General features: G+C 44.4%; 2 protein-coding genes across 2 annotated transcripts in view; one reads left to right on the forward strand and one right to left on the reverse strand.

Moving 5' to 3' along the window:
• Window positions 1-2857: 2857 nt before the first annotated feature.
• LOC129830176 (ubiA prenyltransferase domain-containing protein 1-like) lies at window positions 2858-5252 on the reverse strand. The gene is made up of 3 exons (XM_055892511.1): window positions 5057-5252; window positions 3922-4538; window positions 2858-3745 (listed from the first exon to the last, which is right to left on the reverse strand). The coding sequence occupies exons 2-3, from the start codon at window positions 4517-4519 to the stop codon at window positions 3258-3260; spliced, it is 1086 nt and encodes a 361-aa protein (XP_055748486.1). The 5' UTR covers window positions 4520-4538; window positions 5057-5252; the 3' UTR covers window positions 2858-3257.
• Window positions 5253-6373: 1121 nt separating this feature from the next.
• The window catches only part of LOC129830177 (matrix metalloproteinase-23-like), a 33919-nt gene continuing 23082 nt past the window's right edge, over window positions 6374-17210 (forward strand). The window contains exon 1 of the mRNA XM_055892513.1: window positions 6374-6762. Coding sequence (XP_055748488.1) covers window positions 6559-6762 — 204 coding nt within the window. The 5' untranslated portion in view covers window positions 6374-6558. The remainder of the gene's footprint in view (window positions 6763-17210) is intronic.

The raw sequence follows: 17210 nt of genomic DNA on the forward strand, positions 1-17210 counted from the left end.
GCATTTGATTGTGAGGTATTCTAGGTCGGGTGAACAAAATGACTTAAGTTTTTGTATGTTATCACAATCACACCATGAGTGGTTAATTGTGAAACATACACCACTGCCCTTCTTCTTCCAACAGAGTTCTTTATTCCTGTCTGCGTGATGTACTGAGAACCCAGCTGGCTGTATGGACGGGGACAGTATATCCAGAGAGAGCCATGATTCCGTGAAACAGAATATGTTACAGTCCCCGATGTCTCTCTGGAAGGAGATCCTCACCCTGAGCCTGTCTACTTTATTGTCCAGAGACTGAACATTAGCAAGTAATATACTCGGAAGCGGTGGATGGTGTGCCCAACTCCTGAGTCGGACTAGAAGTCCACTCTGAAAATTTCTTCTCTGCCCACGGCGTCTTGGAGCAGCCTCTGGGATAAGTTAAATTGCGCTGGGTGGTGCGAACAAAGGATCCAATTCGGGAAAGTCCTATTCCTGGTTGTAGTGCTGGTGAGTTTCCGCCGCTTTGATATCCAAAAGTTATTACACAAAAAACAAAATACTGCAAAGTTGCTTAGGAGCTAGAAACAGAGCTTCCATGTCTGTCGGTGAATCTTGGCAATTTGAATGCACAGAGATACCGTGAGGAGATCCTGACGCCCATTGTCGTGCCATTCATCCGCCGCCATCACCTCGTTTCAGCCTGGTGGGAGGAGCCATAGGAGGACGGGCTCATTTTAATAGAGCCCCAAAATGTCGGTGTCATAATACCCATAAAACCTAGCGATCAAACAGGAAAATGGTTCCTATCATTTTTCCAGCATTCATTTTTCCCATAGGGAATTTTAGAGACACTGAAAATAAGGGCTGTGACGTTTTGATAACCATGTAAATCTCCCTCGGACAAGGTGACTTTTATCAATATATAAAAGTAGAACCTTATGGAACAGCGCGGAATGCCTCAACTCTTAGCTTCATTAAATTTTACCCGCAAAACACATGTCTCAACGTCAACAGCGAAGAGGTGATTCTGTGATTCTGGCCTTCTGCCTAACTCGGCTGAAAATCTCCCTCCAGCAGGTGGCGTTTTATTGCTCACCGAGCAAGGAATTTTTAAATGGAGGTCAGTCATTGAGTGTTGAATTTGGTCAACAAAAAAATAAATGGCTTATTTATTACTACGTGAGGTTTATTTGATTGAATATACGTTTTGTAATACTTAGGTTGCTATGAGTGTACGGATATAAGTAGGACACGTGACATCCCCGCAACTTTGAGAAAAAACACTTTATATCCGAGATGGCTATGCATATTCCTGGCATGAGGCTAGTAGCATAGCATCTCCCCATTGAATAAAGGCGGTTGACATCAACAACCCTCAATGAATATTCAAAAACGTATTACATAATTGCATGTATCCACCAATCCAAATAAAGGATAGAAGGGAGCTAAGCATCCTGTCATGCTGCTTTGTGGACAATGACTAGCATTGTTAGGACATATAATGCAAATATCTAGCAGTTGTGAGTTGGAATCTCATGAGGGACAACTTTAGCATTTAAGCTAATTTGCAACTTTTCAACAACTTAATACTTTTTAGTTACTTTGCAACAACTTAGCATGTTAGCTAACCCATCCGCTAACCTTAGCCCTTTTAGCTAACCCTTCTCCAAACCTTAACCCTAACACCTAGCTAACGTTAGCCAGCTAGCTAGAATTCGTAAACATATAGTACGTTCTGCAAATTCTTAACATAATACAAAATGGGTGCTGAACATCCACAAATTAATACATACCATATCATACTAAATGGAGTGTCTCAGATTTACATACAGAATAATACGAAATACTCTGAGACCAGGTTGAGATGGCAGCATTATACATTGTTGGATTAATTCATGGCGCACAAAAAAATATTTAATTTAATGATGGAGCATTTCCTAAATTCCAACGTTCCACCTGCAACTAGCCATTGGAGTTGAGACAGCGGTGCCTTCCAAGTCAAAAATTAAGGAAGTATTGCCAAGGAAATATTTGTTGAAAATTAATTGATGGATTGAAATACCCCAAGCTGCAACGGCTTATTGCAAGAGTAGCCTGCATTATTGTATATCGACCATTGCAGATCTGTAGTTAGGGGGAAGTCTCCCCAGAGTCAAAGGACCACCTTTCAGTGAATTAATACTGTGGGCTTGCAAACCTGATGATTAGCACCAGGATCTGATTGGGGAACTGATGTCTTATTCATACCTGAAGCAAAGACTGTACAGTATTAAGAAACTCTGTGCCTGAAGTTTGGCATTCAACCGAAAGCTGTTCTCTGTGGTGGAAAAATTGGGCACACAGTGGCCCCGTTTACATTGCATATTTCGAAAAATGTAAGGACATAGTCCAAATTATTTAAATATCTCATTTTGACAGAACCTGAAGTAAATTAAAAAATAGCAATCGATTTTTTTAAACTTATGCCCCAATTTCGAACAATGTAATGTGAGGAATAGGAAAAACAAATACAATAGATGTAATTTGTTAATGAATCCATAACTACTCAAAACATATAGCCTAATGGTAAAATCCTAAATGGTCACCAACTAGTCCAATTAAAATTAAGCTGAGATCTGGACCATTTAGGGGCATTTCCATGTACTCACATCGCATCACATAAGTTTGTATTGGTTTCTGGAATGGATCGATGAACCGTTGAACTCCTATGTCTGAAAATTAAAATGGACAAATCCAATCTGTGACTCCAAAACCTGAATTACAAGGCTACCGTCTCATTTCTGAAAACATATTTCTGTTCATCATTTTAACCTCAACCTGAAGAATATATCAAATCTATGGTCCTAAAACAAGACATTTAATTTAAACGTAGAGATTAAAAGGTGTAGATTTGGTTTATTGACATTTTGAACAATTGCATCACCGGTAGCAAGAGGACCCGATGCAACTGTTTCTTCCACTTCCATGTCTGTCCTCATGAGGCATAAGGACTTGAAACGTCTTCTCTTACTGTGGTCTTACACCAAATTATTCTGAGCCCATCTCAGACTTCAACCGATACACAGTACTCTTGTGCAAAATAGTGGAACAATTACACATCTGATTATATCTGTCAGTATTACAGAAAAATAATTAAACTGTGTTTCTCGATGTATAAACTAAACAATACATTAAAGCCTTTGAACTCAAGCCAATAATTATGAATACAAAGATGTACATCAACTAGACACTTTTTTTTTTAAAGCTATAAAAAAATAAAGTAATCTACAATTGGATCACAGTAGCGGTAAGCTGCCTTGAGGTGCCAGAATGATCCCAAAGACATAGAAAAGTCCCATCAGGAGGTTGAGCTTAGCTGTCTTTTGGGGGATCTTGGAATAGCACTGGCTGCGGAACTGCCTCTCCAGGGGGAAGGCCATGGGCAGCGTGAGCAGGGGCAGGGCCATGCTGATGGTGTAGTGGGTGGCCAGGATGCAGAAGAGCACGTAAGGGAAAAACAGCAGGAGGTTGAAGAGGATGTAGGACAGCGTGGGCCCGATGAGGATGGCCAGAGTGACGATGCCTGCCTGTTTGTCAGAGTCCATGTCTCTGGTGTTGTTGCTGTGTAGAATGGCCTCCGTGTTGAGGGCCAGGGGTACGGCGTAGACCAAGGGCAGGACTGACAGGTAGCCCACCTGCACGGCGTGGGCAAACATAACTGCCAGGGGGCCAAATGTGATCAGGATCACCACATCCCCCAGGGCCACATACTTAAGACCAATGCCTGGAAACAGGACAAGGAAGATATCATAAGTACCTGGATATTAGTGTGTGTGTGTGTGTGTGTGTGTGTGTGTGTGTGTGTGTGTGTGTGTGTGTGTGTGGTTAGTATTGGTAAAAAGATTGTGAGTGAAATAATGTCAGTAAATCTTTAAAAAAACAGGTTAATGGTTATCTCACCTCCCGTGTACAGGAAAGAACTTGAGAGCCCTCCAAAATAAATAAGGGCCAGATGTTCCATCCTCAATGTGGAGAGAAAGTAGAGCAGGGTGGCACACAAGCAGCCCAGAGAGTAGAGCAGCGCTCCAAACATGACCACATCCTGCGGTGCCAGGATCTCATCCACAAGAGTCCTATCATCACTCTTCTTGTGGTCGATCCCTTTGGAGAAGTCATAGTAGGTGTTAACCAGGTTCCCTGCCCCATGCACTACCAGCACAGCTACGGCACACACCATGAGGATGACCAAGTCCACAGAGCCCTCCAGCTTGTAGGCCAGAGCACTGCCCAGCGCCACCGGTGTGAGAGAGGCGCTGAAACTCCACGGTCGCAGGGCCAGCACATAAGCAGCACACTTGTACCTCATGTGGGACGCAACTCTGGCCATCCCTGACCTTCGCTGGTCAGAGGTGTGGTTCCGCACAATGTCATTCAAACCGGAATGCCTTGTCTCATTACGTCCATTCGATCCAGCCAAAACAAATGTCTCCGCGCGGCTTGGTTTCTGCCCCACAGCCATACCTCTGCCAAGGTCCACAGTAGTGCCCGCAACAATCATAAAGAAATGGTTTGTAAACCTGAAACAGAGTTACAGAGGTCACACATAACTTAATTTACGTACAGTGAACATCTCATGTAATGAGCAAGTGCAACAGAATCCAGGCTGAAATTAATTTAAAACCAGTAAGAATCAGCTATTATATTGTCCATCATTGAAGGGTTCCAAAAGCATGCAACAGGAAAAACTAATTGTTGTTGAGCTGGATTAAAGCTCGCTACTACATGCTAGAACGAGGCAACAAGTCTGTTCTACTTCCATCCTGACTAACAGTAGCTACAAATATGCTAGCTGGACCAGCTGTATTTCAATGCATCATCTTGTAAATTGTACAAAAACACCTGTTGGGTGGCCACATTGCTTGCTTCCTACAACCTCGTAAAATGTGCCTTCAGAGCATTGCACCAGAAGGCTGGATAGTCAACTAACTAGCTACAGAGATTAAAGGATTAAATCTAAAAGCTAACTAGCCAGTGTGCTAATTAGCTAGCTAGCCAATAGCCAGGGAGAAATGAAATGTTCGACACCGGATATTACCTGTTTTATGTATCCTTTCTCTCATAAACTATTTCACACCATGTAACAACATCTTTCTGTGACCGCTACATAACTACAGGGCTGACCCTGCTCCGTTGGCAAGCCTGCTGCGTGTCAATTTTGAGGATATTTCACTGGCTGATCACAGTTAACCCTGACGGACGCCATTTTGTCCAACCAAAGTGCAGTATAAATAGGCACCGTTGGAAACGCATTCCAATGTCATCTGAGTTCCGCGTCTTGTGACGCTAACATGTCCAATAACCCTTTTCTCAAGATGAATTAAAAAATATATATATATTTCAAAATATTTTTTATAAAAAGTAGCGCTTATTATCACACTCGGACCAACTCATATATTACAAAACCTAAGGCAGGAATTACATTCTTGGTTCTTTGGTGGTGGGTCAAAAAACAGCTCCGGGTAAAATTTGCCATAGGGTAGAGACAGATCTAAGGTCAGCTCGATCTCTCCCTATCCCATCCAGATTTGTTAAAGAGCGAACTCAGACCAGCATGGGTAAATACTATACCCACTAAAACTACACGTCTCCAAAAACATTTGTATGTACATGTCTGTTTCAATAGTTTTCGAACGTTGTCGACTACGAATGGACACCAGACTCAAATGGTGTGTTTTGGCCCTTCACACACGCACTTATTTGATGTAAACTAGGCTACAACCTTTGCGGTTTACACAGTTCTGCAGAATGTATGCCTATCATCATAGCTCACCATCTATTTGATGCAGGTAACTACAACTAGCCGACTAAAATGAAAATAACATTTGAAAAATATGTTTTACTAACATTAGGCAACAGCCTGTTTTCCTATATAATTATAAAATAGATGTGCCAATTATATTTGAATTAATAGGTATTATATATATAAATCAAAGTCAACATAATATTGTTATATGGGGCGGAAGGTAGCCAAGTGGTTAACTGCCTTGTTCAGGGGTAGAACGACAGATTTGTACTTTGTCAGCTCAGGGATTCAATCAGGGATACTTTCGGTTACTGGCCCAACACTCTAACACACTGTTCCCCGGTAGACCGTCATTGTAAATAAAAATGTGTTCTTAACTGACTTGCCTAGTTAAATAAATAAATAAAATATGCGCATACCTCAGCTAAAATGAGAGACCTGCACAGACTAGAGAATTTTTCCCCTAATTATGAACTTTATTAATAAGCAGTCAAAAATAATTGATTCGTCAAAATAGTTTTGAGATTGTCGAATACATGCAGGTGGTTTCCTTTCCATTTAAACTTGTCACGCTCTGACTTTAATTTAAAGTAATGTGAAACCATTGGCAGACTGTGCGAATAGCGCTGCGCCGGAGGGTTGTATAGCTGCAGACTTTTTGATGTAGCGTTGAGCTGGCGGTGGGTGACAAAGGATTCCACAACCCATTCCGCTGGACTGTGCGTGCCACGGTTATCCTCAATTGAAAATATTGTGTTCAAATAAAAGGATACAATGGATGGCCATTGATATCCATGGGGATAGATGGTGGTGAAATTGACTGGTCTGTCTTTGTTGAGGGAATTTTTCTGGAAGGTGATATCGCAACGATGGTGTGTCAGACGTTCAGAAGTTTACAAAGAGGCGATGTCAGTGCTCCTTTGCTTGCTGTGACGGTGCTTGGGGTTCTGTTCGCAGGGATGCAAGAAACCACAGCCTTTGCCACCTGGAGAATAGAGGTAGGGTGTGACAATTCCACTTTCTAACAGCATACCTCCTATCGCACCGGTTCATTCAGTTTGTATACTGGACAGGTTAAGAAAACCACATTGCTGGAATAAGTTATGATCAAGACTTTGGATGTTGAAAACCATTCAGGACCAAAACAATCCTTTCATTTGAAAAAAACATCTGTGTCTACCAAGATATATGCTTTGTGACAGCTGTTGGACAACAGCAACTTTTAAATAAAGAAATGTCATTGTAATATGAAGCACATTTTTCGTTAGACGGTAAAGGACTGTAGCCCGCTATGACTTCATCAAATAGAAATCTAAATGCCTTTTCATAATCATTAATTATGCACGAGATAATGTAGCCTTTTCCTATTCAATAATTGGAGGAATTACAATTTTGATGGTGCAATAAAATTGTAGGCCTTCAAAATAGGCTACCTATCCACTGGATAGGCTACAGTTAGTGGAAAATATTAATATTAAGGACAAAAATCAATTATGGAGTTGAATACGGATTGGATGGTTTCATCCAACTGGGCACACACTTGTTGAATCAACGTTGTTTCCACGTCATCTCAAATAAAATAAAATGTTATTCCTCACATGCTTGGTAAAATGTTTAGGGCCTTCCTCTGACATCGCCTGGTATAGAGGTCCTGGATGGCACTTTTGTATTTTTTAAATTTTATTTAACCTTTATTTAACTAGACAAGTCAGTTAACAACAAATTCTTATTTACAATGACGGCCTACCAAGAGGCAAAAGGCTTTCTGCGGGGACGGGGGCTGGGATAAAATATTTAAATGTAGGACAAAACACATATCACCACAAGAGAGACACCACAACACTACATAAAGAGAGACCTAAGACAAATCAAATCAAATCACATTTTTATTTGACTACAACAGGTGTAGACCTTACATTGAAATGCTTACTTACAAGCCCTTAACCAACAATGCTTTAAGAAGTTAAGAAGAAAAACGTGTAAGTAAAAATTAGATAAGTTTAAAAAATGAATCAATAAAAGTAACAAATAATTAAACAGCAGCAGTCAAACAATAATAGCAATAGCAAGGCTATATACAGGGTAGAGGTCGACCAGTTATGATTTTTCAACGCCGATACCGATACCGATTATTGGAGGACCAAAAAACCCGATACCGATTAATCGGCCGATTTTTATTTATTTATTTGTAATAATGACAATTACAACAATAGTGAATTAACACTTATTTTAACTTAATATAATACATCAATAAAATCAATTTAGCCTCAAATAAATAATGAAACATGTTCAATTTGGTTTAAATAATGCAAAAACAAAGTGTTGGGGAAGAAAGTAAAAGTGCATTATGTGCCATGTAAGAAAGCTAACGTTTAAGTTCCTTGCTCAGAACATGAGAACATATGAAAGCTGGTGGTTCCTTTTAACATGAGTCTTCAATATTCCCAGGTAAGAAGTTTTAGGTTGTAGTTATTATAGGAATTATAGGACTATTTCTCTCTATACCATTTGTATTTCATTAACATTTGACTATTGGATGTTCTTATAGGCACGTTAGTATTGCCAGTGTAACAGTATAGCTTCCGTCCCTCTCCTCGCTCTTACCTGGGCTTGAACCAGGAACACATCGACAACAGCCACCCTCGAAGCAGCGTTACCCATGCAGAGCAAGGGGAACAACCACTCCAAGTCTCAGAGCGAGTGACGTTTGAAACGCTATTAGCCCGCACCCCGCTAACTAGCTAGCCATTTCACATCGGTTACACCTGCCTAATCTCAGGAGTTGATAGGCTTGAAGTTATAAACAGCGCAGTAGCTCCTGGCAAACGCACGAAAGTGCTGTTTGAATGAATGCTTACGAGCGTGCTGCTGCCTACCATCGCTCAGTCAGACTGCTCTATCAAATCATAGACTTAATTATAACATAATAACACACAGAAATATGAGCCGTAGGTCATTAAAATGGCCGAATCCGGAAACTATCATCTCGAAAACAAGACGTTTATTCTTTCAGTGAAATACGGAACCGTTCGGTATTTTATCTAACGGGTGGCATCCATAAGTCTAAATATTCCTGTTACATTGCACAACCTTCAATGTTATGTCATAATTACGTAAAATTCTGGCAAATTAGGCGGCCCAAACTGTTGCATCTGCGTGCAATGAACGCAAGAGAAGTGACACAATTTCACCTGGTTAATATTGCCTGCTAACCTGGATTTCTTTTAGCTAAATATGCAGGTTTAAAAATATATACTTCTGTGTATTGATTTTAAGAAAGGCATTGATGTTTATGGTTAGGTACACATTGGAGCAACGATACACACCGCATCGATTATATGCAACGCAGTACACGCTAGACAAACTAGTAATATCATCAACCATGTGTAGTTAACTAGTGATTATGATTGATTGATTGATTGTTTTTTATAAGATAAGTTTAATGCTAGCTAGCAACTTACCTTGGCTTCTTGCTACCCTCGCGTAACAGGTAGTCAGCCTGCCATAAGAATCATAAAACACGGGACGAGATGTTGAAACTGTCCATTGTGCCAATAGATGGTATGCACTCACATGAGATTTGCCGTGATGTTGACAGAGTGGCATGGGAGGTTTATTTCTTAGACTGGGTTAAGATGTCAATTTTGGGACACATCCTCAGTAGTGTGCCTTCGAATCAGTGGGTGTTTCGGCCTTTAATCACTAAACACCCTCATCAAAGGTGGCCAGCTACAGGGTGATCAAGCCTTAGCTTGTGTCCCATGCCCAATTAATATTTCCCATGGGACTATGCAAGGCAGGGGTGTCCTCTTCCCTGAGCCAGCCCTACAGCTGACCGCATACCTCATATGCCCTCCTCAAGTTGGATGGATCTGAATTGGGTTCTCAGGTGGGGGTGGGGGGTGGTCATGAAATTATAGCCCAGCAAGGGTCCTTCCGTTTGATCCAGATCCACTGGCTGCCTCTTTCAGCTGCTTGAGAAACTGCTCTGACGGTCTGCCGCAGAGCCTGTCCATGGATTCCAAGTTCTTTCAGCAACCTGATGGTGGAAGAAGCCACGAATCCTCTGCATCCCACTTCAACTGGCCAGACTTTTGCATTCCAGCCACGCTGAGTTGCGTCTGCTGCCAACTCTGTGTAACGCAGTTTCTTACGCTCGTAGGCCTCTTCAACAGAGTTTTCCCACGGGACTGTGAGCTCTATGATGTACACAGCCTTTCGTGAAGGGGACCAGAGTACCATGTCTGGCCTAAGGTTGGTAGAAGCAATCTCAGGTGGAAAAATGAGTTGCTGGCCAATATCGACAAGCATCTTCCAGTCCCGGGCCATGCCTAGGTGTCCAGTTTATGGCTTTGTAGGAGGATGCTTGGGCCTTTTCTGTCCCTCCCGGATGAATGTTGTTGTTTTGACGGGATTGCTTGTTTTTGGAGGTAATGAATTGGTTGCACTCCTCTTGGTCTCAAGTGCTGCAGCCAGGCTCTTGAGGACCTGATTGTGCATCCAGGTGTAGCGGCCTTGTGAGAGGCTGGTCTTGCAACCTGTCATTATATGCCTGAGAGTTGCTGGAGCTGGGCAGAGGGGGCAGGTCGGGTCCTCGCCATACCATTGATGTAGGTTTTTTGGTGATGGAAGCACATCATAAACAGCTCTTATGATGAAGCTGATGTTGCTTGCCTCCATTTGCCAAAGCTCACTCCAGTTGATCTTTCTCCTCTCCAGGCCTTCCCACCGCGTCCATTGCCCTTGTTTAGCAAGAGAGATAGCCTTTGCACTTCTTGCAGTCTCCTCCTGTCTGCGCACCTCCTCGACCACCAGCTTCCTGCGTTCAGATGTTGTTGCCTTATGGAACGTTGGTTTGCTTGCTGCCAGGCCAAAGCCTCCTCTTCCATGCTGGATATTCCCCACAATGTCTTGGTGTCTCAGGGCTGATATTGCTTGCTGCACAGCCTTGGATGATGTCCATTTCCGTCCAGTTTGTAGGGGAGGTGCAGCCTTGCTGATGGTCTGGTCTTTGGAGTCCTTCAATGTCATCTGAAGTCTTACTTTAGAGCACTTGTACTCCTCCGTTAGACTTGTAAGAGGTAGTTCAAGGACCCCTTTGCCATAGAGGCCGATGTTATTCAGGCATCGTGGGACACCCAGCCATTTCTTCACGTATGAGGTAATGGTTCGCTCCATCTTCTCCACTGTTGTTATTGGGACCTCATAGATGGTGAGTGGCCACATTACCCGGGGGAGAAGTCCAAACTGTAGGCACCAAAGCTTGAGCTTCCCAGGCAGTAGGGTCTTGTTGATGTTCTCAAGTCCGTCGGCGATGTCCTGTCTTACTTGCTGCACTTGATCTTTATCTCGGAGGCTTTCGTTGTACCATCTACCCAGGCTCTTGACGGGTTGCTCAGACACCGTTGGTATCGGGTCATCTCCAATGCAGAACCTCACATCTTTAAGCTGTCCCTTGACTATGGAGATGCTTCGAGATTTGCTTGGCTTGATTTTCATCCGGGCCCACTTGATGTTATCCTGCAGTTTTGCAAGTAGCCGCCTGGTGCATGCTGCAGTGGTGGTCAGTGTAGTCATGTCATCCATGTATGCTCGGATAGGTGGGAGACGGAGCCCTTCCTTAGTTCTCTCACCGCCGACCACCCATCTCGATGCCCTGATGATGACTTCCATGGCCATAGTGAAGGCCAGAGGTGAAATTGTACAGCCTGCCATTATACCCACTTCCAAGCGCTGCCATGTTGTTGTGAAGTCAGGTGTTGTGAAACACAATTGCAGGTCTTGGAAATAGGCCTTTACCAGTGTAGTGATGGGTTCTGGTACGTGGAAAAAGTTGAACGATTCCCAGAGGAGTTCATGGGGAACTGAGCCAAAGGCATTGGCCAGGTCGAGGAAGATGACATAGAGGTCTCTCTTGTCTTTCTTAGCTGTTTGGATCTGGTGCCAAATCATACTAGTATGTTCCAGGCAACCAGAGAAACCAGGAATGCCTGCTTTCTGTACAGATGTATCAATGTACTTGTTCCTTTCCAGGTAAGTGGACAGCCTCTGTGCTATTATACTGAAAAAGATCTTCCCTTCGACGTTGAGAAGGGAGATTGGTCGGAATTGACTGATGTCTGTCGCATCCTTCTCTTTCGGGATTAGCACACCACCAGCCCTTCGCCATGCCTTTGGTATTATTTCCTTCTGCCACACTATCCTCATGAGCCTCCAAAGAAAGCGTAGAACATCCGGGGCGTTCTTGTAGAGCTTATATGGTACTCCATTAGGCCCAGGAGCCGAGGCCGCTCTTGCTCGTCGGACAACGTTCTCTACTTCCTTCCATTTTGGAGGGTCAGTGTCCAGATTGAATTCTGGTGGTTGAATAGGTGGGATGTCATGTGGGATGATTATCTGCTCATGCCTTTTCGTGTCCTGGTGGACCTTTTCCAGATGTTCTTCCAGTTCTGGCTTTGGAGTTTTTAGGATTCCGCACTTTTCCTTTGCGAAGAGGTCTTTGACAAACTTAAAGGGGTTTTTATAGAACCGTGTTCTTGAGTGTTCCTTCTTCCTACGAAGTTTCCTTAAGTTTTCCGCTCTTCGCAAGGTTGCCAGCCGACATTTGATGTCTGCTTGGAGTAGCATGATACCTTCTCTCTCTGCATCAGAGGCCTTCTTCCACTGCTTTCTCAGCTGCCTTCTCTCTCTGACAAGTATCTCGATCTCTTGCTGCCTCCTAGATTTGGCTGGCGCGGGTGGTGTCTTGCCACTTCTCCTTTCGTTTACTCCAAAGCGCTCTTCTCCGTAGTGGTAGATAATGTCTCCCATCCTTTCAAGCTTTTTCTCTGCTGTTCCTACCTGTTGTTCCAAGATTTTTGTCAGGTCGTTGTTGATTGTTTCCCACTCTCTCTTTTCAACAGCTTGGGGCCACTTCACACTCGGTCTGTGCCCTTTGACCTTTTCCTCTTTTAGAGGTCTCTGTGGTTGGGTGAGTTCATCCACCGGCATTTCTGTGCTTGTGTTATCCTCCTCTGTTACAGGGGTGCTGATGCTCTGCGAACTTTGGTTTGCGTCCCGTCGCTGTGCTTCATTCGACTGATTTGACTGGCTGCTTCGTAAGAAGTACTGGTCAATGCGAGGTCCCTGTCTCTGCTCTATCAAGCACCTTTTCCTCCCTTGATGGATCCTTAACCCCCTTGCCGATGTTACTCTCTCCCAACCACAGCTGCACACCTGAAGTGTGTGTCCTGCTGCTGTTATGGTTGTCTCATGTGCTGTGTTCCTACTCGTAGTCGTTTCCATTCCTGGGTCCGTAGCCGTGTGATCAGTCGTTGAGCCATCTTGCGCCCCAGCTCTCGCAGGCTCTAGGGGTATGTTCCTTTGTTGACTTTCAGTAGCACTTAGCGGGTGTCTCCAACATACTGAAGCAGCGTCGGAGACTGCCAACATGGGTAGCTAGCCCATTACAGCCCCATTGGGGTCTATTCCCTCCGGTCAGCTGTCTCTCCAAGCTGTCACACAGACTTTCCTATGTTGTCAGCTGTCCTTTCTCAGCAGTCACTGGACAAGTCCAGATAATCAGAATCATAAAACACGGGACGAGATGTTGAAACTGTCCATTGTGCCAATAGATGGTATGCACTCACATGAGATTTGCCGTGATGTTGACAGAGTGGCATAGGAGGTTTATTTCTTAGACTGGGTTAAGATGTCAATTTTGGGACACATCCTCAGTAGTGTGCCTTCGAATCAGTGGGTGTTTCGGCCTTTAATCACTAAACACCCTCATCAAAGGTGGCCAGCTACAGGGTGATCAAGCCTTAGCTTGTGTCCCATGCCCAATTAATATTTCCCATGGGACTATGCAAGGCAGGGGTGTCCTCTTCCCTGAGCCAGCCCTACAGCTGACCGCATACCTCATATGCCCTCCTCAAGTTGGATGGATCTGAATTGGGTTCTCAGGTGGGGGTGGGGGGTGGTCATGAAATTATAGCCCAGCAAGGGTCCTTCCGTTTGATCCAGATCCACTGGCTGCCTCTTTCAGCTGCTTGAGAAACTGCTCTGACGGTCTGCCGCAGAGCCTGTCCATGGATTCCAAGTTCTTTCAGCAACCTGATGGTGGAAGAAGCCACGAATCCTCTGCATCCCACTTCAACTGGCCAGACTTTTGCATTCCAGCCACGCTGAGTTGCGTCTGCTGCCAACTCTGTGTAACGCAGTTTCTTACGCTCGTAGGCCTCTTCAACAGAGTTTTCCCACGGGACTGTGAGCTCTATGATGTACACAGCCTTTCGTGAAGGGGACCAGAGTACCATGTCTGGCCTAAGGTTGGTAGAAGCAATCTCAGGTGGAAAAATGAGTTGCTGGCCAATATCGACAAGCATCTTCCAGTCCCGGGCCATGCCTAGGTGTCCAGTTTCTGGCTTTGTAGGAGGATGCTTGGGCCTTTTCTGTCCCTCCCGGATGAATGTTGTTGTTTTGACGGGATTGCTTGTTTTTGGAGATAATGAATTGGTTGCACTCCTCTTGGTCTCAAGTGCTGCAGCCAGGCTCTTGAGGACCTGATTGTGCCTCCAGGTGTAGCGGCCTTGTGAGAGGCTGGTCTTGCAACCTGTCATTATATGCCTGAGAGTTGCTGGAGCTGGGCAGAGGGGGCAGGTCGGGTCCTCGCCATACCATTGATGTAGGTTTTTTGGTGATGGAAGCACATCATAAACAGCTCTTATGATGAAGCTGATGTTGCTTGCCTCCATTTGCCAAAGCTCACTCCAGTTGATCTTTCTCCTCTCCAGGCCTTCCCACCGCGTCCATTGCCCTTGTTTAGCAAGAGAGATAGCCTTTGCACCTCTTGCAGTCTCCTCCTGTCTGCGCACCTCCTCGACCACCAGCTTCCTGCGTTCAGATGTTGTTGCCTTATGGAACGTTGGTTTGCTTGCTGCCAGGCCAAAGCCTCCTCTTCCATGCTGGATATTCCCCACAATGTCTTGGTGTCTCAGGGCTGATATTGCTTGCTGCACAGCCTTGGATGATGTCCATTTCCGTCCAGTTTGTAGGGGAGGTGCAGCCTTGCTGATGGTCTGGTCTTTGGAGTCCTTCAATGTCATCTGAAGTCTTACTTTAGAGCACTTGTACTCCTCCGTTAGACTTGTAAGAGGTAGTTCAAGGACCCCTTTGCCATAGAGGCCGATGTTACTCAGGCATCGTGGGACACCCAGCCATTTCTTCACGTATGAGGTAATGGTTCGCTCCATCTTCTCCACTGTTGTTATTGGGACCTCATAGACGGTGAGTGGCCACATTACCCGGGGGAGAAGTCCAAACTGTAGGCACCAAAGCTTGAGCTTCCCAGGCAGTAGGGTCTTGTTGATGTTCTCAAGTCCGTCGGCGATGTCCTGTCTTACTTGCTGCACTTGATCTTTATCTCGGAGGCTTTCGTTGTACCATCTACCCAGGCTCTTGACGGGTTGCTCAGACACCGTTGGTATCGGGTCATCTCCAATGCAGAACCTCACATCTTTAAGCTGTCCCTTGACTATGGAGATGCTTCGAGATTTGCTTGGCTTGATTTTCATCCGGGCCCACTTAATGTTATCCTGCAGTTTTGCAAGTAGCCGCCTGGTGCATGCTGCAGTGGTGGTCAGTGTAGTCATGTCATCCATGTATGCTCGGATAGGTGGGAGACGGAGCCCTTCCTTAGTTCTCTCACCGCCGACCACCCATCTCGATGCCCTGATGATGACTTCCATGGCCATAGTGAAGGCCAGCCTGCCATTATGCCCACTTCCAAGCGCTGCCATGTTGTTGTGAAGTCAGGTGTTGTGAAACACAATTGCAGGTCTTGGAAATAGGCCTTTACCAGTGTAGTGATGGGTTCTGGTACGTGGAAAAAGTTGAAGGATTCCCAGAGGAGTTCATGGGGAACTGAGCCAAAGGCATTGGCCAGGTCGAGGAAGATGACATAGAGGTCTCTCTTGTCTTTCTTAGCTGTTTGGATCTGGTGCCAAATCATACTAGTATGTTCCAGGCAACCAGAGAAACCAGGAATGCCTGCTTTCTGTACAGATGTATCAATGTACTTGTTCCTTTCCAGGTAAGTGGACAGCCTCTGTGCTATTATACTGAAAAAGATCTTCCCTTCGACGTTGAGAAGGGAGATTGGTCGGAATTGACTGATGTCTGTCGCATCCTTCTCTTTCGGGATTAGCACACCACCAGCCCTTCGCCATGCCTTTGGTATTATTTCCTTCTGCCACACTATCCTCATGAGCCTCCAAAGAAAGCGTAGAACATCCGGGGCGTTCTTGTAGAGCTTATATGGTACTCCATTAGGCCCAGGAGCCGAGGCCGCTCTTGCTAGTCGGACAACGTTCTCTACTTCCTTCCATTTTGGAGGGTCAGTGTCCAGATTGAATTCTGGTGGTTGAATGGGTGGGATGTCATGTGGGATGATTATCTGCTCATGCCTTTTCGTGTCCTGGTGGACCTTTTCCAGATGTTCTTCCAGTTCTGGCTTTGGAGTTTTTAGGATTCCGCACTTTTCCTTTGCGAAGAGGTCTTTGACAAACTTAAAGGGGTTTTTATAGAACCGTGTTCTTGAGTGTTCCTTCTTCCTACGAAGTTTCCTTAAGTTTTCCGCTCTTCGCAAGGTTGCCAGCCGACATTTGATGTCTGCTTGGAGTAGCATGAGACCTTCTATCTCTGCATCAGAGGCCTTCTTCCACTGCTGGCTCCTCGTGTAGTGCAATGTAAGGCAGGTGGTTAGAGCGTTGGACAAGTAACCGGAAGATTGCAAAAACGAATCCCCGAGCTGACAAGGTAAAAATATTTCGTTCTGCCACTGAACAAGGCAGTTAACCCACCGTTCCTAGGCCGTCATTGAAAATAAGAATGTGTTCTTAACTGACTTGCCTAGTTAAATATTAAATAAAGTTGTACATTTTTTTATATATATATTTTCGGCCTATTCGGTGTCCAAAAATACTGATTTCCGATTGTTATGAAAACTTGAAATCGGCCCAAATTAATTGGCCATTAGGATTAATCGGTCGACCTCTAATACAGGGGGCACCAGTACAGAGTCAATGTGCGGGGGCACCGGTTAATTGAGGTAATTGAGGTAATATGTACATGTACAGTGGGGAGAACAAGTATTTGAAACACTGCCGATTTTGCAGGTTTTCCTACTTACAAAGCATGTAGAGGTCTGTCATTTTTATCACAGGTACACTTCAACTGTGAGAGACGGAATAGAAAACAAAAATCTAGAAAATCACATTGTATGATTTTTAAGTAATTCGTTTGCATTTTATTGCATGACATAAGTATGTTATACATCAGAAAAGCAGAACTTAATATTTGGTACAGAAACCTTTGTTTGCAATTACAGAGATCATACGTTTCCTGTAGTTCTTGACCAGGTTTGCACACACTGCAGCAGGGATTTTGGCCCACTCTTCCATACAGA

This window comes from Salvelinus fontinalis, chromosome 31 (genome assembly GCF_029448725.1).
Source record: "Salvelinus fontinalis isolate EN_2023a chromosome 31, ASM2944872v1, whole genome shotgun sequence".
NCBI classification, from domain to species: domain Eukaryota; kingdom Metazoa; phylum Chordata; class Actinopteri; order Salmoniformes; family Salmonidae; genus Salvelinus; species Salvelinus fontinalis.

Bases quoted from the DNA above. Each gene is read 5' to 3' on its own strand.
- LOC129830176 (XM_055892511.1), bottom strand. From the start codon at position 4,519: ATGATTGTTGCGGGCACTACTGTGGACCTTGGCAGAGGTATGGCTGTG. The intron at 3,746-3,921 runs GTGAGATAACCA...TCCTGTTTCCAG, and splicing joins TTCTTTCCTGTACACGGGAG to GCATTGGTCTTAAGTATGTG.